Source organism: Chanodichthys erythropterus, chromosome 17 (genome assembly GCF_024489055.1).
Source record: "Chanodichthys erythropterus isolate Z2021 chromosome 17, ASM2448905v1, whole genome shotgun sequence".
In the NCBI taxonomy this organism is placed as follows: Eukaryota; Metazoa; Chordata; class Actinopteri; order Cypriniformes; family Xenocyprididae; genus Chanodichthys; species Chanodichthys erythropterus.
Genome location: NC_090237.1, coordinates 20,849,186 through 20,870,973, shown reverse-complemented (window position 1 = coordinate 20,870,973; position 21,788 = coordinate 20,849,186). Strand labels below are relative to the sequence as shown.

General features: G+C 37.6%; 3 protein-coding genes across 3 annotated transcripts in view; 1 reads left to right on the top strand and 2 right to left on the bottom strand.

Annotated features, from left to right (window-relative positions):
• The window catches only part of zgc:101731 (SNARE_SNAP25N and SNARE_SNAP23C domain-containing protein), a 51,421-nt gene that overhangs the window by 19,595 nt on the left and 10,038 nt on the right, over positions 1-21,788 (bottom strand). The gene's annotated exons all lie outside the window — the stretch shown is intronic.
• zgc:162698 (Transmembrane protein 87A-like) lies at positions 893-15,716 on the top strand. Its single transcript, XM_067366260.1, has 21 exons — positions 893-1,079; positions 1,430-1,505; positions 1,922-2,004; positions 2,091-2,210; positions 2,348-2,398; positions 4,503-4,568; positions 5,123-5,203; positions 5,284-5,395; positions 5,564-5,625; positions 5,766-5,949; positions 7,278-7,377; positions 7,942-8,035; positions 9,966-10,034; positions 10,367-10,475; positions 12,592-12,650; positions 12,755-12,858; positions 12,957-13,030; positions 13,384-13,445; positions 13,641-13,693; positions 13,880-13,910; positions 14,355-15,716. The coding sequence occupies exons 1-21, from the start codon at positions 951-953 to the stop codon at positions 14,394-14,396; spliced, it is 1,761 nt and encodes a 586-aa protein (XP_067222361.1). The 5' UTR covers positions 893-950; the 3' UTR covers positions 14,397-15,716.
• Positions 16,026-21,394, bottom strand: si:ch211-137a8.4 (uncharacterized protein DDB_G0286299). Its single transcript, XM_067366061.1, has 3 exons — positions 21,270-21,394; positions 17,387-19,425; positions 16,026-16,527 (listed from the first exon to the last, which is right to left on the bottom strand). Exons 2-3 carry the CDS (start codon positions 19,236-19,238, stop codon positions 16,505-16,507), a joined length of 1,875 nt encoding a protein of 624 aa, XP_067222162.1. The 5' UTR covers positions 19,239-19,425; positions 21,270-21,394; the 3' UTR covers positions 16,026-16,504.

The following is a 21,788-nucleotide window of genomic DNA, read 5'->3' as shown; positions in this document are numbered from 1 at the left end:
AAAACAAAATAACGACCTTTTAACAATATCTATATGGGCCGATTTTAAAACACATGCTTCGGAGCTTCACGTGAATCAGAGCACGAAAGTCACGTGATTTCAGCAGTTTAGCCGTTTGATAGGAGCTCCGAATCACTAATTCGAAACAAAAGATTAATAATGCTCCAAAGCTTCATGAAGTGTTTCGAAGTCATTTTTTTATTTTTTTTTATTGGCACACAAGTTTTCTCGTCGCTTTATAATATTAATATTGAACCACTGTTTGGACCTTGACAGTTTGAATGGCTTTGCTCTCAATAGAGAGCCTCACTGAGCCATCGGATTTCATCAACAATATCTTAATTTGTGTTCCAAAGATGAATGAAGGTCTTACAGGTGTGGAATGACATGAGGGTAAGTAATGACAGTTTCAGTTTGGGTGAACTTACCCCTTTAAGATTCTCACTTTTATGGGAAAATTTACTTTTTGAATATTCTAAGGAGGTTGAACATGCTTTTATTTAATTAATTTAGTTATATTTTTGACCAAATTTCACATTCATAAATGCAAGTTAAGCCAACTTTATTCCAACTTGATTACAGTATGTTAGGCTGTACATAGACAGGATTAGAGACTCATTGAATAAAAAAGCTATGCCTTTGAATCTTTGTGAGCATTTATTTGATATTTTTATACCCGATTTTTATTACATTTATATTATTTTTTTGGTTGTTTTTCTTTCTTTCTTTTTTTCTTGATCTTTTTAGGTTTTAAAAAAAGATATGCATAATTGTATAATGTTTGATATTTTATTTTTAAACGAAAGTGCATGTATAAATTCAATGTTTATTGAAAAACAAAAACGACCAGATACGTCCCCGCCCACCAAGTGACGTCGAACAGGATGTAGATTTGCACAGGGAAGTGTTGCTCGCGCAGAAGTTGTAACGTCAACTGCTTCCTTATAACAATGGCGACCGAGTCTTTGCTATCCGTAAGACTTAGAGGACTAGTGATTGTTGTCATTCTTCATTTCGTGTTAATACCACCGCTGACAGCTATATCAGAGCCGGGCATATGGATCCTGAAGGTGGATAATGTAAGTAATCACCACCTGCGGTATTCAGTCTACGTGAAATCTTGACCCTCGTGTATCGTCTTCTAGACTAGAGTGATGACATACCATTGTCTTGTCACACACAACACCATTTGACACTTACCATATGTTCATGTATTAAAGCATATATTGGGGATCGATAAATGATGTTATGTGCCTATAGTGAACGTAGGCTAAGCTATTTTACAGTTTTTTCTGAATTTGGTCTATCTGAATTCATTCTAATCTTTAAACTACAGTTACAAATACATCTCATGTATAAAATATGTACACGAAGGATTCATTTTTGGGTCACTAGATGGTGAGAATTCTCCTTTTTGTGTCTTTTTCAGAAAGATATAGGGAAACGTGCAAAGTTCTTCTATCTCCCAAAGACAATGTTCAATAATACTTACATTGAAATAAACGGTGAGTGTGCTCTTTACTTGGCAATGTTTTCCCCCCAAAACTATTTTATCTCATCCATCAATGAGGACTTCGGTAAAGTTGGTTTTATATTCGCACATTCGGTCTTCTGATAAATTCAGACTTTCCAATAAATGTGCAATAAATTAATGTTTGTGAATTTTAAGCGGCGACATGATATTGACAACCAACGATTGTCAACTTAAAACATTTTTCATAGTCGATCAAAATAGGCAAGTGTTGTTTTAATGGCATATTTACTTGTGAATGTCCAATGTAGTGTGATTAACAAGGCTATTGAATACGGATGTCCGAATGTGCGAATATAAAACCAACTTTACCCAAGTTCAATGAGGATGTTATACTGTGGCTGCTCTGTGCATTTATTTGTATTAATTAATCTGCTGAATGTATTTCAGGGCATTGCGATGGTTCTGTAAACTTCACTATATCATGGTATTTGCGGAATTCTCCTTGCCACGATGAAGTGTTTGGACTTGCTGTGAGTGGATTTATAATAATAATAATGTGTTGTTTTGACTAAATTTACATCATTTTGATATGCAAAATTCTCTTTTCCTCAAAAAGCCTGAATCAGCAGAACAATATTTTGACAACCAGGATGAACAGCGGCCAGGAGGCAGTGGATCCTGGTCAACACACGTGTATAAGCATATAGAGTGCAAACCTATTATTGATGCAAATACGGTAACCTCTCTTTTTAGAACATACCTTGTTGAATAAATGTATGTTTTGTCACTATGTTTTTAGTTTAATTATGTCAGACTTAAATTAACATGAATGTCGATAAGCATCTCTCTTTTTTTCTTGATTGAACACCCCAGTTTGCACTAGAAGACCTTAATCAACAACTACACCTGAAATCATTACCTCAGGTGAGTTGAATTATTATAATTATATAAGGGATACTGTACAGTCGTCCGACCATCATTGCAAAATAAAAACCCAGCTGTGTGATCAGGACTTCACTCATCCCATGGCAGCACAGACAGACAGATAGATAGATAAAAGGATAGATATGAAATATTGATTTGACAAGATTGTGAGATGAAAGAGGCCATGGAGTGATATATGTAACTAACACAACTATGTAGGAAATCTGTTGCCTAATAGTAAGTTATTCAATGGTGCGGAGTGCTGTGATTGACCAATCAGAATACAATATTCTTAATAGCTTTTCTGGCTGGTTTTATCAAGTATCTGATCCGACACAGATTATTTCTAACTGTTGTTTAACTGACAGGTTTTTATAGCTAACCAGTAGACTTTGCTGTTCATTTGAATATGTAATCTAACCAGTTGTGTCACTGATAATTTTGAGTGTTCCCAGATTCATCTTTCATAAACGTATTTCCAGTATAGATTTTATCCTGACAAACTTCTAAAACTGTACAATAGGAGATGACAAAAACAGAATTATTTTAGGGGGAAACTTTTTGCATAAAATATTAAGTGCTACAGCCCAAAATTTTACTTAAAAGGTAAGTTCACCCAAAAATGAAAATTCTGTCATTAATTACTTAATTTCTACACCTGTAAGACCTTCGTTCATCTTCTGGACACAAATTATATTTTTTTAATGAAATCCAGTGGCTCAGTGAGACCTGCATAGCCAGCAAGATGCCCAGAAAGCTACTAAAAACATATTTAAAACAGTTCATGTGAGTACAGTGGTTCAACCTTAATGTTATGAAGCAATGAGAATACTTTTTGTGTGCCAAAATGACAAAATAACAACTTTATTCAACAATATCTAGTGGTAAGGGGGCGATTTGAAAACACTGCTTCATGAAGCTTCGAAGCTTTACGAATCTTTTGTTTCGAGTCAGTGGTTCGGTTGCATTTATCAAACTGCCAAAGTCACGCCCCCCCACACCAGTGGTGAACCTTTGAAATTTCAAACTGTGAGGCAACAGTCGGGCTCATTAATATGGACGCCCCCAATATTTGCATATGCCAGCTCATTTTCAAGCATTAGACAAGGGCAGCCAGTATTAACGTCTGGATCTGTGCACAGCTGAATCATCAGACTAGGTAAGCAAGCAAGAACAATAGCGAAAAATGGCAGATGGAGCAATAATAACTGACATGATCCATGATTACATTATATTTTTAGTGATATTTGTAAATTGTCTTTCTAAATGTTTCGTTAGCATGTTGCTAATGTACTGTTAAATGTGGTTAAAGTTACCATCGTTTCTTGCTGTATTCATGGAGACAAGAGCCGTCGCTATTTTCATTTTTAAACACTTGCAGTCTGTGTAATTCATAAACACAACTTCATTCTTTATAAATCTCTCCAACAGTGTAGCATTAGCCGTTAGCCACGGAGCACAGCCTTAAACTCATTCAGTTTCAAATGCAAACATCCAAATAAATACTATACTCACAGGAATCGATGTATGCATGACAAACACTTTGTAAAGATCCATTTTGAGGGTTATATTAGCTGTGTGAACTTTGTGTTTGCTGTTTAAGGCAGTCGAGAGCTCGCGGGGGAGCGGGAGATTTAAAGGGGCCGCACGCTTAATCGGTGCATATGTAATAATGGCTCAAAATAGGCAGTTAAAAAAAATTAATTAAAAAAATCTATGGGGTATTTTGAGCTGAAACTTGACAGACACGTTCAGGGGACACCTTAGACTTATATTACATATTTTGAAAAGACGTTCTAGGGCACCTTTAAGGTTGAACCACTGTAGTCACATTAACTGTTTTAAGTACGTCTTTAGTAACTTTCTAGGCATTGAAAGTGTTAATTATCTTGCTAGCGATGCAGGCCTCACTGAGCCATCGATTTCATCAAAAAATATCTGTTTGTCTCCTGAAGATGAACAAAGGTCTTACAGGTGTGGAATGACATGAGGGTGAGTAATAAATGACAGAATTTTATTTTTTGGATGAACTAACCCTTTAAGCTGCAGCCAGAAAATGTAGGAAACGCCTTGGGAATATTGTCTGCTCTCTTTTGTGTTTCAGTCAACTACAGATAAACAAAGCAGACGAAGGAGGGATGTGGACAAGACGGAAGTACAGGCGAAAAAAGTTTGTTCATTTTCTGTTCAATATTTTTACCCTCTCACTGAAAATCAAAATTGAAACCTCAAGACTTCGCTCAAAATGAAAATTCTGTCATCATTTACTCTCCCTCCAAACCTGTGTGACACAAAAGGAAATGTTTAGCAGAATGTCGGAGCTGCTCACTGCCATACATACAAAATGAATGGAGAGTACAGGCTTTCAGGCTCCAAAAAAAGTAACATAAAAACATAATAAAAGTAGTCCATATGACAAGTTCAGTATATTCTGAATAATCTGAAGCCATGTGATAGTTTTGTGTGAGGAACAGACAGAAATGTAAGTAGTTTAACAACATTATATGTTCATGTAAACATAAGAATGAGTAAATAATGACATTTTTTTAATTTTTGGGTGAAATACTCCTTTCAGTATCTTTATATGATTTATTAAGTGATGGGTTTTTGTTTTTGTTTTTTTTTGTGTATAGAAAGCAAAGATGTGATATGATGTTCAATGCCAACAAAGTTAAGACTTGAATGCAGATTTATAAAAGTACACTTTTCCAAATGTTTGATCAGGCTGCTGCAACAAATCCATCGAGTGATCCGCAAAGCAAAAAAGAGAAAGACTCTTTACCAGCAAAAATGCCACTCGCCTCAGTGAGTATTATAACACAGAATGACAATTCAAAATTGTTCTTTAATGTGGCTCTTTCTTTACATGCATTTTGTTGTTGTAGAAAAAACGGTCAGACTCCGCCGTGGCACGAACCTGGGACGACAGCCCTTATATGTTCATCATCAAAATTGAGCTTATTCCACCTGCCAAAGAAACAGAATGGAACTTGCAACGTAAGATTATAACTGGACGTAATAATGAGGTTTATGTAGTAATGTACTACAAATGGAACTCAGCATAATGTCTTGTCATAATGACATACAAATACTAAAATATTTTAAAATAAATTTGATATTAATAGTTTTAAAATAATGTTAATATATATTTATTTCAAACTACAGTGGTGGTCAGGATGCATGGCCCCTATGAATACATCTCAGCATCTGAATGGCCTTTGATGATTGTGAGTGTGTTTTTTATTGTCTAACTGCTGTTACTTAAGGCTCTGTTTCATATGTTATTGTAGGATTTAACTAGCTTTTGTAGTATTTTGTAAGTTTCTTTTATATGCAAAAGCTTTAACTTTTTGCCCATTGTCCTCAGTTCTACATGGTGATGTGCATCATCTACGTGTTTATGGGCGTGCTGTGGTTGGCTCTCTCGGCTTGTTACTGGAGAGACCTGCTGCGGATTCAGTTCTGGATTGGTGGAGTGATCTTCCTGGGCATGATTGAGAAGGCGGTCTACTATGCTGAGTTCCAAAGCATCCGTTACGATGGCCAATCAGGTAACACTAGTTAATAATGTGTCCTTAAAACTGATTAGATATTTATTTATGTCACAAACAGCTTGAAGTGAGACCATATTGTGTGTTTGCTGCTGAAATGTGATATTTTATGTGTAGTGAACTCAAATTTGTTTGAGTTAAAGGGTCAATAAAGGGTATATATAATTGTGTTGAATTATATATATATATATATATATATATATATATATATATATATATATATATATATATATATATATAATTCAACACAAAGGCAAACTGTTTAGATGTACAGCCAAATAAATTCCCCAGTATAGTATTGTGGCCAGGGCTTGAAATTAACATCCGCCAAATGCAGGTTGATTTCAGCAGTGGTGTGTTAATCAGTCAGTCCTATATTATATTATATTATATTATATTATATTATATTATATTATATTATATTATATTATATTATATTATATTATATTATATTATATTATATTATATTATATTATATTATATTATATTATATTATATTATATGGCCTATATACATTTTTCAATTGTCTTCTGAAAAAATAAACGAAGTGCAATGTGGTGTTGCCAAAAAGGACGTTTTTTCGATGCATATTGATACTGAAACGTTTCCAGTACTTTTCCGCAGAATAGATACATGATACCAGCTGTGCTTTCTCGCTCTCTCATCTCTCTGACAGCGCGTTGACACACAGTCCCGCCTCCTCTCACTCACTAATTTCATTTGCTCTGGATGAATATTGTTGGTGTTACAAGGCTTGAATTTCAGTGTTGGATTCCACATATTGCACATAATTTTAGTCATTCCCGCAGATTTTGTGCTCACACCCGATAAAATAAAGCAGCCTCTCAGTACTAAATTGAGTTCTTTTTCACAGCTTATTGTGCTAAAAATAGTCAAATACACACAAAATAATGTCAAAATGCCAGTCTTGGCGAGTATACACTTAGACACTGTCAGTTGAGAAAGAAAACGAATGTGTAACAGTATAATGGATCCGTGCATCAGGCATCAAAGTGACAGTAGCCTAATATACCTGCTGCCAAATTATGAGATTATATTAAAATATCTGTATGGCAGTTTTTCCTCATGGTATTGATGTCAGAATTGTGGCCAGTGAAAATGCTGAGTGGCTAGTAACGTTGGAAAACCACTAGCCACAGTGGCTGGTGAGCAAAAAAGTTAATGTTAAACCCTGATTGTAGCCCATTATATCAATAAATCTTTAGGTTTTTGTTTGATTTGACTGATTCTGTAAATGTACTGTAAAGCTTTGATAAGGTTACTATAGTGAATGTAGTTACTCATTGTGCTTTGTTTTGTGTGTGCAGTTCAAGGTGCAGTGGTGTTTGCAGAGATACTTTCGGCTGTGAAAAGAACCCTGGCTCGAGTGTTGGTCATTATTGCTAGCCTGGGATATGGCATAGTCAAGTAAGTTGTTTTTAAACAGCAATATATGGAGGCATAGTATCTTCACAATTGAACACAATAGAATCTGATCTTTTATTCAGCAAGGATGCATTAAATTGATCAAAAGTAAAGACTTTGTTACATTGTAACTTTTTTAACAAAAATGTCTATTTCAAATAAATGCTTATTTTTAACTTTCTGTTAATTAAAAAACATGTAAAAAATGTATCAGGGTTTCCACAAAAATATTAAGTAGAACTGTTTTCAGCATTGATAATAATAATAATCAGAAATTTATCCTGAGGACCAAATCAACATATTAGAATGATTTCTGAATGATCATGTGACACTGGAGTAAAACAGATCAAATAAAAGTATTATATGAAAAAATTAAAGCTTTGGTGGGCATAAGAAACATGAAAAAATTCTGACAGACCCCAAACCTTTGAACGGTAATCTAGTGTAATGCTATTTGCAGTTAATTCTGGAAGTGGAGGTCAATTGCAGCAAAGCATTTATTATAAGAGTAATCTTCAGCGTAGTTCTATACATTTCCCATTCAATAACACTGCCTTTTTGCTGCAGACCAAGACTGGGAGCATTGCTGCACAGGGTAGTGGGAGTAGGACTGCTCTACCTTATCTTTTCCATAATAGAGGGCGTCCTGAGAGTCAACACGGTAAGCAGAGTTTCACCACTGAAACCAAACACACTTTCACTGCCAATAATAAATAGACTAGTGGAGAAACATCTCCCCCTTTGTGGCAAACCTTCTAATTTAACATGATGATGTTGCACCTAATTTCATGTGAAGCTTAATGTCTCTCTCTCGCAGGAGCACGGTGGTTCAAGCAGGCTGCTTTGTGACATTGTTATGGCCCTCATTGATTCTTGTATTGTGTGGTGGATATCCTTTCACAAGTCAATTATCTGTTAAGACCGTGTCATAATAGTGTTCATTTTGTGCTGTTATTACAGTTACTTTTGCATCGTGGAGTTTAGGATAGATAAATGGAAATGACAGTTGATTCAACAGGTTTGAACTTAAAAATGTTTTTTCTAATTCAGTGACAGTGCATACAGTACTCTGTGCAATTCTTTTTGGGATGCCATATAATGGAAATGAGTCCTTGCCATATAATGGAAATGAGTCCTTGCTCTTCTCATTCTTTGGCACTTGTGTTGGTGGTGGTGTACAGTTGAGATAATGCCTTGTGGAATGTCTTTCTTTCCTTGTTTTCAGTTTTGCTTCCAAGCTAGTAGCATGTAAACCTGCCTTTCTTGGGCTGAATGATGGTTAGGGATTGCAATATGTAGAACTAGGGCTGGGCGATGTGTTAAATATGAAGATAATTTCAATTGCAATATAAAATGAAACAGCATAGGATTGTAATGCTACTCGATTACTCAGATGCTATTTATTTCTTAAGTATATATACATAGATACCTCATTAGTGTCTTTTTCTATGGGCTGCTATACGTAAGCTGTCCGCCATATTGGAGCGATCAGATCTGGTCCGTGAACACTCGAGAGCAAGTTTACTGTTCATCTGTATCTGTAATAGAGATTGCCAGATGATTTTTACAGCATTTAGTGTATCATTAATAACATTTAGATATTGGAGCGGTCAAATGTGGCATCTGCGTATACATATCTATGATTTATTTGGCTATAAAATAAAATTTCTACTATTTCATTTTCTACTAATTTACAAACATTCTTCAAAGTATCTTCTTTTGTTAACTCTGGATTGTAACCAAATCTAATTCAACAAATTTGCTCAAAAACATTCAAGAATTTCCCTGTGTTGCAAATATTAAAATATTTTTGTAATAAACATTAATAATCACGCTACCGTTCAAAAGTTTATGGAGAGTTTTTTTTTTTTTTTTTTTTTTAGAAATTAATACTTTTTAGCAAGGAAGCAAAAAAATGTTAAAGAACAATTCTATTTTATTATGCTGTTCTTTTAAACTTTCTATTAATCAAAAAAACTTGAAAAAAAGGATCATTATTTTCACAAAAATATTAATATTAAAAAGAAATGATCATGTGACACTAAAAAAACAGGGGTAATGGCTGCTGAAAATTCAGCTTTGCCATTACAGACATAAATGACATTTTAAAACATTAAGATAGAAAACGATCAAATTATAAACATATTTTACAATATTAATTTTTACAATATTTTTGATCAAGTAAATGCAGCCTGGTGAGAATAAGAGAATTTATGCTAAAAAACATTAAAAAAAGTATTTTGATCACAAACATTTTGAACGATAGTATACCGTAGTTTAGTGAAAATTATTAAATGTAATTTGTGTTTGTTCATTCAGTGAAAATCATCCCTTGATTACATTTAACTAGTTTTAGTGTATTTCTTGCATTAATCATTTTGGAAAGTATTTGACAGTTCCTTTTGAAAAAAAGTCACCCTTTCAAGCAATCTCAGAGCAAAATATTGAGGTTCTGAATATCTTAAAAAGACAATCGTCCAGCCCTATCTAGGACCCTCCGATGGTGGTGTGTGTGACGGTGCTCCTCTTCTCTCTCTTCCTCTGGCTCTCTCTGTCTTTCCCTCTCTCTTCCCCCTGTATTGTTCTGCCAGGCTGAAGATGACCTGGTGCTGCTGGCTGCCATCCCCTTGGCTGTTCTCGACTCTACCCTCTGCTGGTGGATATCCTACGTTTCTCCATTGCTGCTTGTGTGTGTGTGTTCCTCTTTCTCTCTTACTGGGTTATTTAACATTGGCTTTCTGTATGTCGGATGTTAGTCAGCATTTTTTGTCCTCCTTCCCTTTGGAATTCCTTAGATTTTCTCCATTCATAAAGCTTGATTCACCTAAAGGACAAACTCATCTACGTTACAGTCAGTGGGTCAGGAAGACTCTCTCCAGTTCTCTAATTTCTGCTCCACATTAATTTTTTTTCAACTGCAAAGTTTTAGAGCTCAGCAACTTACTAATGTTCACAATCTAGTATTCAGATATAGTCCTTGACACCCAGTCACATCTTCATTAGCCTGGCCCAGACGATGAAGCTCCTCCGGCTGAGGAGAAACTTGGTCAAGCTGTCCCTGTACCGACACTTCACCAACACACTCATATTCGCTATCATCGGTGAGCTCACACTGCACACCACTACACTATTGTGTGAAGTGTTTTTGACATTAATCACTGGCAGTTAGGCATTTCAATACAGTACTGTAATCCTTTCAATGTAATATTTGCATACTGAATTATGATTGGTTTGTCAAACATCTGGGTTACATGATTTATTAATGGAAAGTGAGCTGTAATTGGGGACATTCAATCTCTGTCTCTTTTTCTCTTGCTATATTTAGGTTGACAACTTTTCAAACTATAATTTTACTAAAAACTTGCAAGCACTGATATTTCCTTCATGATGCACTGCTGTTCAAAAGTTTGGGGTCGGTGCGTTTTTGTTGTTTGTTTTTTTTGTATTTGTTTTTGAAAGAAATTTATTTTATTCAGTAAGCATGCTCAGTTTATCAAATGTGACAGTAAAGACATTTTTCAATGGATTTTTAATTTCGTAATACACACTCACTAGCCGGCTGTCATATCCATGATGTGAATCTCCCGCTCCACTACATTCCAAAGGTGCTCTATTGGATTGAGATCTGGTGACTGTGAAGGCCTTTGAGTATAGTGAACTCATTGTCATGTTCCAGATAATAGTTTTGTGACAGAAACCAGTTTTTTGAGCTTGTGACCTGGCTTGTTATCCTGCTGGAAGTAGCCATTAAAAGATGTGGTTATAAAGGGATGGGTCAGCAAAACAGTCAGCAAAAATTTTCTGGTATTTGATACTTAATTGGTACTAAGGAAAATACCCCCCACAATATTACACCACCATCTGAACCATTGAAACTCCAAGTTCTTACCCTACCTTCTAAATGTCACAGCAGAAATTGAGGCTCATCAGACCAGGCAATGTTTTTCCAGTCTTCTATTGTCCGATTTTGTTGAGCCTGTGGGAATTGTAACCTTAGTTTCCTGTTCTCAGCTGACTGGAGTGACAACGGTGTGGTCTTCTGCTTCTGTAGCAGATCTGCTTCAAGGTTCGACGTGTTGTGCGTTCAGAGATGCTCTTCTCCAGATCTCGGTTGTTACTTATTTTATAAGTTATTTGAGTTACTGTTGCCTTTCTATCAGCTCAAACCAGTCTGACCATTCTCCTCTGAACTCTGGCATCAACAGTTCACCCACAGAACTGGATATATTTACTTTTTCAGACCATTCTCTGTAAACCCTAGAGATGGTTATGAGTGGAAATCCCAGTAGATCAGCAGTTTCAACTTATCTGGCATTAACAACCATACCAAGTTCCACGTCACTTAAATCAGCTTTCTTCCCCATTCTGATGCTCAGTTTAGACTTCAGCGGTTTGTCTTGATTATGTCTGCATGACTAAATGCATTGAGTTGTTGTCATGTGATTGGCTGATTTAGATATTTTAGTCAAAAAGCAGTTAAACAGGTGTACCTAATAAAGTGGACGGTGACAAAGCCACGTAAAGGCAAGCCTTAGCCGAAAAAAAGCATAATGTCTGCTAACGCTGCAGTACACAGGGAAAGAAACAAGGCCTTTTATATATATATATATATATAGATATATAGATATATATAGATATTAATGGAGGAGAGACTTCAATAGCCTGGATATGGTCGATCCTCAACATGCTTGCTCTTAAAGTTCATTTTGGATTGATCTATTTTTAGAGTTTACACCAAAAAAAATGCTGGACAATTGTGTGACAGGTGTGATTCAGTTTACGGCACCTTTCATTCATTTTTATGGGATCCGCAAACAGTGACTGTTTGTCGCACAATTCTTAATGAAATTCAGTGGCGTCCAGTTTGTAATGTGGATGGTTAAGGCACACGTGATCCATCTCAACTGAGTCCTGAAAAAGATAATTTTCAAGAAGAATCCTGAAAAAAAATCTATCACAGTTTCCACAACATTGATATTTGATATTGATAATTATAACACTGATAAGAAGTAATGTTTCTTGAGCTCTAATACATTTTACTATATTTATGATTAAATAAATGCAGCCTTTTTGAGCATAAGAGACTTAAAAAAAAAAAAACAACTTAAAAAATCTAACCAACCCCAAACTTTTGAACGGAAATGTATGCAAATAGAATTATTTTGCTTTTTGTTTTTGTTTTTTGATTCTCATAATGAAATTCTGATTCCCTTTCAGCTTCTGTTATATTCATTGTGTGGACAACAAAGACCTTCAAGTTAACCAAGTGCCAATCTGTAAGCATTCTCTAGTTAAATGTAATAAATATCTCTTCTGTGTCTGTTTTTTCAGTTAAACTATACTTTAATTAACACCCATTTGCCATCAACTGCTCTTGTAGGACTGGAGAGAGCTGTGGATAGATGATGCCTTCTGGCGCTTCCTGTTCTCTAGTATCCTGCTCGTCATCATTTTCTTATGGAGGCCTTCAGCAAACAACCAGAGGTAAAGCACTTCACCTCTATCCAAGTGTCAAACCCATTTGTAAACTCAACTAATAGTGGAGACAAGATTGTCAATCGGTGTCCTTCTGAACCCTTCAGGTATGCCTTCAGTCCACTGGTGGATGAAGTGAGTGAGGAAGAGGAGGGGGAGCAGCTAATGAATGAAGCCTTCGGTAAGAGTCTTAATTAACAAATTAGAAGGTGTGAGACAGAAGTAGCGGCCTGTATTTAAAGATGACGGAGAAATAATTCTGCACATGGCATCTTCGCCAGCAGCCCTTCAATATATGATGTGTTTGATTTAAAGTCAGAATGAAGTAGCGACCAATCTTTTCTTCTGTATTGTGATGTGCATCCGAGTGTAACTTTATCAAAAAAGAAAAAAACATAGGATGGGAAAACACATAGTTTGCGTTCTATCAGCACACTTGAATGCTGCGTATCAAGTCTGCATATCTGGTTTTGAGGCTTTGTTTGCTTGACTGTGTGTTTAGCCGGTTCTAACCAGTTATTCTTGAATCTACAGAGGGTGTGAAAATGAGAGGGATGAAACCAGAGACCAACGGAAGTGCAAAACTCAGTAAAGTGGTAATGCACAGCAATACTTGCCCCAAAAAATCAATTGTTTTATTGACAATAAGCACGTTGTATTGCCATATATAAGAATGCCTTATGAAGGATTAGATATAAAACGCCATGTTGTGAGAAAACAATCGCTCATTATTGTGTATTCTCAGATATGCTGCATATTTTTTTGTCAAATTTGTTTTGCGGTCCCTACAGGATGAAGATCTCAAATGGGTTGAGGAGAACATTCCCTCATCAATGGCTGATGTGTAAGTCCAGTGATCATATAAAAGTCATGTATGTTTGCAGAAATTATGGTTAGAATGACAGGAAAATAAAAGGAAAATCACTTTTTAGTCAGATTATTTCTTCACCCAAAGACATCATCAGTTTGCCTGTAAAGCTACTACCAATTACTGCCGTGTCATTGACGTGTCCTTTTCTTTGTTTTGCAGCGCACTGCCGCCTCTGCTAGACTCAGACGAGGTAAGTGTCTCATACTCTGATAGGCCAGCAGTGGGCGCCCTTTGAGCTCCCAAAGTAGAACGGAGAGCGATCAGACTGTCACGTCACAGTGTTTACCCTCGCTCCCTTTCTGTCGGTTGTTTTCTTTCTGCTTGGAACAAAAGGAGCGCTGAGGCTTTGGAGGTTTTGTCTGACTAATAAGACCTCACTAAAGCTAACATTGGACGTGTTCATTTTGAACTGCCGCCAATACGGACAAATCTCTTAAAGAGGAGATCAGAGATTACATGCTACAATACATACAAGCTTTTAAAGGTGTTTATATAACAGTGTTGGTTATTTTGGGAATTTTATTGTATTTCACAGACTTTTGTAAATGTCTAATTTTCCACATTGTTTTAAAAAGATTTCCTCTCATGATTTTTTTTTTTTTTTTTTTTCCTGTCTCCCCCCCCCCCCCCCCAGGAGATCATGACCACGAAATTTGAGATGTCCAAAATGGAGTAGATCTATGAAGATGTATGTACTGTATTGTATTGTATATATGTGCATGACAATGCACAACTGCTTTATCCCAAAAGATGCGCTTTTCATAAGCAACGTCTGTAAATATGTGGGACGACGAGGGTAATGCACTAAAGGACTTTTTGTTTTATTTTTAATTGCTTGTTTGTATTTATATTTTCTCAGATAATATGGTGTAAGAGTTTCTTAAAACAACTGTAAATTGCCTTTGACTGTTGTTTACATATCTACAGTACAAAATGTGATTAAAACACATTAGTTTGTGCATTGTGCTGTTTTACTAAGAGGCTTTTGCACAACAATCCTCTTATTAATCACATAAAGATGGGAAAACATGTCAGATGAAAGCTCTCTTTTCTGGTTTTCTTTAATTCGTCAGTATGCTTTCATAGATTAAGTGTACCTCTCTGACCTGGTGGTATTTTCAGTAAAAGTGGCCATTAAGTGTCATCTTTCTGGCCTGTGGACCATTAAGCAGATTACCTTTCAATGGCTTTATCTAACGTGAGGTTTTTAATGCTCTGTCATAGTTAATAAAAACGCGCCTGCCTTTGGGTGCAGTTAGATGACGAGGGAAAATGAGGTTGCTAGATTTTTGCCCATCAACAGTCTAAAACAAAGGGCAAAGTTTTTTTTTTTTTTTTCCTGATTGATCAAAGCTCATTTCTCTCTTTCTGTCTCTCTCTCTCTTTAAATCTTTTTTCCCCCTAGAACCAGTTTAACTGCTGTCCACAGTATATCTAGCACCATGAGCAGATGCTCATTGCAAATTTCAAGTATTTTTTACAGAAAAACTACAAAAAAGTTATTACCATTGACCCTTTTTGACATGTAAGATGAGACTCTGTTTTGACAACATATGCGAAGTCTGTAAAGTCTACCCGGGTTGTGTCGTCGATAGGTATTGATTTCATCTCAAAGCCACATTCAAATGTCTGTCATGCAGAGTGTCAGTTTCACCCACTTGCCAATACAGTCTCAATATCTCTGTCCTGTTTTGTCCCTGTTAAGTCAGCTCGTTATCTGTTAATACTTCCTCATGGTTCTTTATTAACCCTGAACCCGCAGTGAGCTATAGGGAATGCTGCACCAAAACCTGTTGCTAGGCATTCAGTTAATCTGCAGTTAACGTGCTAATAGCATGATCTCGGTGAATTAGTGTAAACAGTTGACAACATGATGGTGGTCAATGATGGTACAGTCATAATCATCTGAGCTGAATGGAAGTATGTTGGGGATTAAAGTGTGATTAATAAATTCAAGTTAAACTATCCAATAAAAATAAAGCTTTGTCATCACAGGAACACATTAAATTTTTAAATGTATTAAAATAGAAAACAGTTATTTTAAATTGTAATAATATTTTACAGTATTATCATTTTTACTGTATTTTTGATTAAAGAGATTTTTGATTACGTAAGAGACTTTTTTTCAAAAACATAAAAAATTGTGATGTTTCCAAACTTTTGACAGATAATTGGCTTGTATGCCAATTCATCTGTTAACATTAGTCAGCATTTCTTTGACATTTTCTAAAATCTGTCAGTGGCAAAGAATGGCATAACCTGCAAGAAAACCCAGAGAATTACTTAATGTTTAATGGTGGTTTATTCATGTACACAAGATAACAGTCTAAAAACAAAAACACAGAGATTAGAGCACATTCCGTATTGAATTCACAATTCGGGGGGCAGTCTGGCGGGCTGTTATTTTAAATGTGTCTGTGTCACATATATCTAGTCAAAGGAAAACTACAAACAGAATGGCAATTAATATAAAACTAACAGTCTTTATGATCACGGTACTTTGTGATCACTGAGATTAACATTTCAAAGGAATGTCATTTATGACAATATAAAATCTCACTAGTAGACAGGCAAAACATTTACAATGATGGAATGGTAGCAAGAACTGCACTGATTGATGATTCTGAATTATTGCTTTTCAAGATTTTTTTAAACTATGTGGATTGCATCTCTCACCATGGTGAATCGTGGCGTAAACATGTGATTACTCCATATTTTGGGGGGAGGGGGGCAAAGCTCCTCGCTGAACGAATCCCATGCAGATCTAATCCTCTTTGTGTGGCATCACACGTTTCCCGCCTTTTTTTCTGGTAAATAATAACAGAAGAGATTTCAGAATATATTACAATATATTTCTACATTTAAAACATTCATTTTAAAATGTAATTATTCACACATTTTTATCACAGAGGAGAGGTCAATTAGGTTCACCAAAAATACATTTTGTGAATTTTTTAATACAGAACTGCAAACACTACACAACTGCATGTGAACATCCTCGACCTCAAGAACACTTAATTATTATTGGGTCCACATTAACATTGAGACATGCTATAATTTTTCATTTACTAAACTATTACAGCTAGAGAATACTTCCTGTAAATACACAAACTGGTACTTTGGGTAACTTCACAACAGCTCATTTAAAGCACCTATACCTTTCTTTGAATTCACTGACCCTAAAATTCACAACCTTTTAAAGGGGTGATGGAATATAACAATATATAGCTTTTGGACATGTGTCCACAACACCAAAACATGTTCCCACAAACACAGATGCTCAAGATCAATACAGAGATCCCTGATTAAAAGTAACTTCTCTGTGACAGTAACTGACATCAATATCTGTGTAACTGCTATTATTTTCAGGCTGGAAACACTTCATACTACTGTCCGGAGGTTCGTTCTCCTTGGCTAACTGTTCAGTGGCTGAGGATACAACTGCACGCACGATGGAAGCTGCAACCTCATAGAACATCCTCTTCAAGGCCTCCTCTTGTTCAGCTGTATTGGTCTTCGCTGACCCAGAAAGGGACCCTCCACATTCAGGGGCCCCATCCTCCCTGGTCTCTACCTCAACACTAGTACCTAGTCCTACTTTAGACTCAGCTTTGTCATTTCCATTTTGCTGTAGATCTCTCGAGTCAATTGGGGCTTGACACTCACCGCTTTGGGCAACTGCATTGACAGTATCACACTCCCCGTCTTGATTGAGGATTTTCCCATCCTTCTGACAAGTTTTGCCACTAGAGTCTATGGTCTCCTGGTTGGTCTCCTCATCCTTCACATCATTCTGGGTTGTTGCTTCATGATTATGTGCTGTGGTGTCCTCTGATGTAGCATCCGAGCATCCATTCTCGCCATTGGCTTTTGGCTCTGCCTGGCCTCCACCCTCTGTTGCTGGATCTGATGCATGAGACTTGTCTAATGGCTGACCAGATGGTGCGCTAGTGTCGGACCTCTCCTCTCCATCAGAACTCTTGTGCTCGCTTGCCACCTGAGCTTCATTATTGCTCTCACTCTGAGCCACAGTCTGCTCCTCTGATCCAGTCTCTGGGACATCGGTTGCCCCAGCTGTATCATCAAGGCCATCCATGTCTTTAGTCTCACTCTCACCAGTATCATCGCCATCTTTCTGGGCTGTTGTACCCTCCCCCATGTCCATGCTGGTACTCTTCCCCTTTCGCAGTATGAAGTTCTTTAGTGACACAGCACGGTTGAAGTGTGTCCTTTTTGCCTTGGCTGTCTTGCCTGAGTCTTTACCCGCCTGTGGTTCATCAGTCTGCTCTTGCTCACCCGCTGCTTCCTCCTCTACTCCACCAGTGTCAGATGCCCTCTTTGATTTGGGAATAACTCGTTTTTTGAAAGAGGTCCAGATCTCATTTGCATGCTGGTCCACAGATTTTGCATGCTGTGTAGTAGCAGTTGCTCCTTTCTCCTCATCACCGTCAGCATTAGTCTTCTCCTGTGTTTCTACGTCACTGGCTACCTTTACATCTTCCGTCCCCTGTTCTGCCTCTGGGGCGTTTTCTTCTTTTACATCTGAAGAGTCTTTGTCCTTTGGTTTGTGGATTCCAACCACTGATGTATCTCTCTTCAGACCTTGGAATGTCCAAGATCTCTTCAATTTCCACCTTTTTTGCCCAGATTGCTCTGACTTTGTTGTGGAATCCAGTGTCCCAGTGTCTCCTGCTCCATCTGCACTTGTTCCCTCTGCCCCCTCAGCATCCTTGGACTCATCTGTGCTTTTCTTGTGACTTTTTTGAGCCATAAGTTTCTTAAAAGAGTGCCAGCGTTTCATGTTTTTCGTTGTTTGAGGGTTAGACTTGTCTGGCTCGTCTGCAGTCGGAGGCTCCTCTGCTTGGTCTGCTTGGTCTGCCACAGTTGTGCTGGCATCAGCATCCTCTAGTCTATCTAGTGATTTCGAACGAACCTTCCCATGTTTTTGGAGTGCCCCTGTGCCATCCTTTTTGTCTGTGCCTTTGTGTGAGAAAATTTTAGCAACAGGCTTGCGGATGAAGTCTCTGACACTGGACTTCTCTCCTTGCTTTGGCTTGGCACCAGATGCCTTTTGCTCTTGGGAAGCCTCCTCATTTTCTGGTGCTTTTTCAATAGTCTGCCCATCAGATGCAGCCTCGTTAGCTTCTGCTGGCTGACTAGATTCCTGTTCTTTAGGGCCTGCAGTGTCCCCTTCATCATTCTGACTGGAGACCTTATCCTGCTCCTCACCAGTAGTATCCTCAGCTTCTGTATGCTGCTCCTTCTTCTTCTTCCCCCCTCCCATTACTTTTCCAAGCCCACTTTTATTTAAAAAAGAGTCCCATATTTTTTCAGAGGCTGGCTTGGATTTGCTATCAGCTGGTTGCTCTGTGCTTGCCTCAGTAGTAGGCTGTGATTCCTCTATTGAAGCTGGGGCTTCCTCTGTTGAAGCCGGGTCTGGCTTTGTGGTTTCCACCTCAGCTTTATTCTCGACAATGTCTGCTTGGACAGGCTCTGCAGTAGCCTCAGTTGCCGCCATATCCAAAAACAAAAACTCCAACTATCAGGTATTTCTCACTGAAAAACACTTATTTCCTTGTGTTCTTTTTGGAAATTAGTTCATTGATGTTCAGCCACCAGCTCTGAGAGTGATCCTATCCAACTTATTTCCATAAGAATTAGGCAATTCTGCATCATATTCCGTGTGGAGAAGATGGACCTCAAAGCTAGAAGGAGAGGAGACAACAGTCAGTTTTAAATTGGCTGTATTTATCAGCATATGAAAAATGTGTTTTTTAACAATGCTTGAAACTTATGTATCTTAGCTCTACAATTTAGCTTATCTCACTGCGTAAATGTGCACATGCATGTTTTCAGGCAAAGACATGAAACTGGCAAATGTAAAATAAGTTCACATAACGTTGCCCATATGACAATGAAAGATCTTATTATAAACCTCTAAACTCTTCACCCTAGGTCAACTCATGTCGTTTAACACTGGGGCTGTTTTTTTCTACACAGAGGATTCTTTTGTGATTAAACATTTTCTTGCATCAAGCTTTCTTGATGCTTAAAGCAATTTAATGCTTCCTCTGAATGACCCACTTGCAAATTTGAAATTATTTTACATTGCCTATTTGGTCTAAGATGCTAGAGGTGAAAGCACATGTGACGTAGTTACATAATTGGTTTATTCAAGGAACCTTATGACTGTATGCACCGTAAAATGAGTACAGTAGCATAAAAAACAAGTAATATTCTTTGCCTTGTGAAAAGCCTCATGGAAAGAACATGGCTTAATTGGATTTTGCCGTGACTGAGTCTGTTTACTGATGGGACACAAGACCCTGCTTGCCCATCCGACTGACACTGGGACAATTGAGGCTTGGCGGTTTTGTCCCCTCTTTTCATGGACAAAACCCTTTCCCTTTGTTATGCAAACACAAGAGAAGAGACTTGGAGAAGCTCCCTTGATAAAGTGTAGGCTCAAACCTTGCTTTGCAGAAGCAGAACATAATTCTAATGAGAAACGAGGGAAAAGCCAATGCAAATGCTTGAGACAGCAGGTGCCAGTGCTCTTCAAAACCTCATTTGCATTGCTAATGCGTCCCTAACCATCTCCTCCATTTTGTAAAAATGCATTGATTATCAACATCACCCAAGTTATTTTAATTGACGTCATTGCACAGCTAGTATGGTATTTGCCAAAAATGCACCGAAAAGACTCAAGGAGACATCCTACTTCTGTTGTGTCTGGAAAACATGCCTGAACAATACTCATTCATGTCACTTGATTCGGATCCCCAATGTATAGGACCTCACAATAGTTTGTGAATAATTCAAAATATATTTAGATTCACGAAGCTTTCAGTTATCAGTAACATGTCTGTCACCGTGTAAAATGTGTGATGTAGGAATTATGAAATCATCATGCAGCGGGAAAACAACAACCCGCGCGCCACACACACAAGCGCGCGCGCATTCCGTGTCTATTGTGGTAAAGCCATGCTGCTTTTATTCTCGAAATCTCGTTAGTATCCAATTCGGCGACTGCAATGTTTTTGTTTCGTAAAAGGGCATTTAATTGATACATTCACCACGGACTGAGCGCAGTTTAGAGCAAATTCACACTTGAGTGCGTCTGATAATAATATGCGAGAGGACAGTCTGGCACGTTTGGCGAAGTTGATCGCATGAATGAATGAACTAGTAACAGTTGCTTGAGCAAACACGCAACAGTGAAGCAGATGTCCTTGTTCATAAACATAAACACAAAGCAAGACAAGCTGGAAACAGATTCGTTGAACCAAATGCTCAATTTCACTACGAATTCAAATCCAGGGCGCAGTCATTGCGCGCCTATTGTCCTTTCCATCTAAATCTCTGCACTTCCTTATCATGTCTAGTGTAAATACATTGCATTGGCGAAGCGTTTAAAACAATACGTTTGTTTTTTGACACAATAAAGAAATGCAATCAGATCTAGCATACAAAATGAAGTTGTGCAGGACAGAAATACTCAAATGACACACAAATAAATTTATTATAACTAAGAAAAGAGTCTGCAAACCTTGTTTCTCGTGTGTAAATCCGTCCCGTGTGCTGGAGGAAAGGTAATAATCTGCTGCAGACTGGAAAAGACACTGAAACTAAATCCCCGCTCGCATCCTCATGCCTTGACTGAAGAGAGATCAGTGTGTGTGTGAGAGAGAGTGTGTGTGTGGAGAATTGCGCGCGCGGGGACGTGAGGGTCGAGCGCTGGTATTAACAGACGAGCAGCTGCGGCTCCATCTATCTCACCCTGTTGCCCTTAGCAACCAGGGAGACCACCCCCACCCTGCCACCACCACCACCACACACACACCCGCCCCCAACACTAAGAGGGTTACAGTACGGTGTTGAGATGGTAACTTTAATTTCAGCCACTTCCTCTGATTTGCGTGAAATGTGGTGATGTTGCATCACGACCCTTCAGATTGGCTGCGGCAGGTCCGCAGATTGTTTCTGTACCCCATGATGCAGGGCAACAGATCGAGAGTTGTAACATTTAGTTTTAACATATGTAACACACAGTTTTTTGCTATTTGTC

Excerpts from the sequence above, each read along its gene's own strand:
- zgc:162698 (XM_067366260.1), top strand. The coding sequence starts at position 951 with ATGGCGACCGAGTCTTTGCTATCCGTAAGACTTAGAGGACTAGTGATT. Across the intron at positions 1,080-1,429 it reads GGATCCTGAAGGTGGATAAT|AAAGATATAGGGAAACGTGC; the intron begins GTAAGTAATCAC and ends TGTCTTTTTCAG. Across the intron at positions 5,204-5,283 it reads CAAAAATGCCACTCGCCTCA|AAAAAACGGTCAGACTCCGC; the intron begins GTGAGTATTATA and ends TTGTTGTTGTAG.
- si:ch211-137a8.4 (XM_067366061.1), bottom strand. The coding sequence starts at position 19,238 with ATGGCGGCAACTGAGGCTACTGCAGAGCCTGTCCAAGCAGACATTGTC. Across the intron at positions 16,528-17,386 it reads CAATGCAGTTGCCCAAAGCG|AAAAAAAGGCGGGAAACGTG; the intron begins GTGAGTGTCAAG and ends ATTATTTACCAG.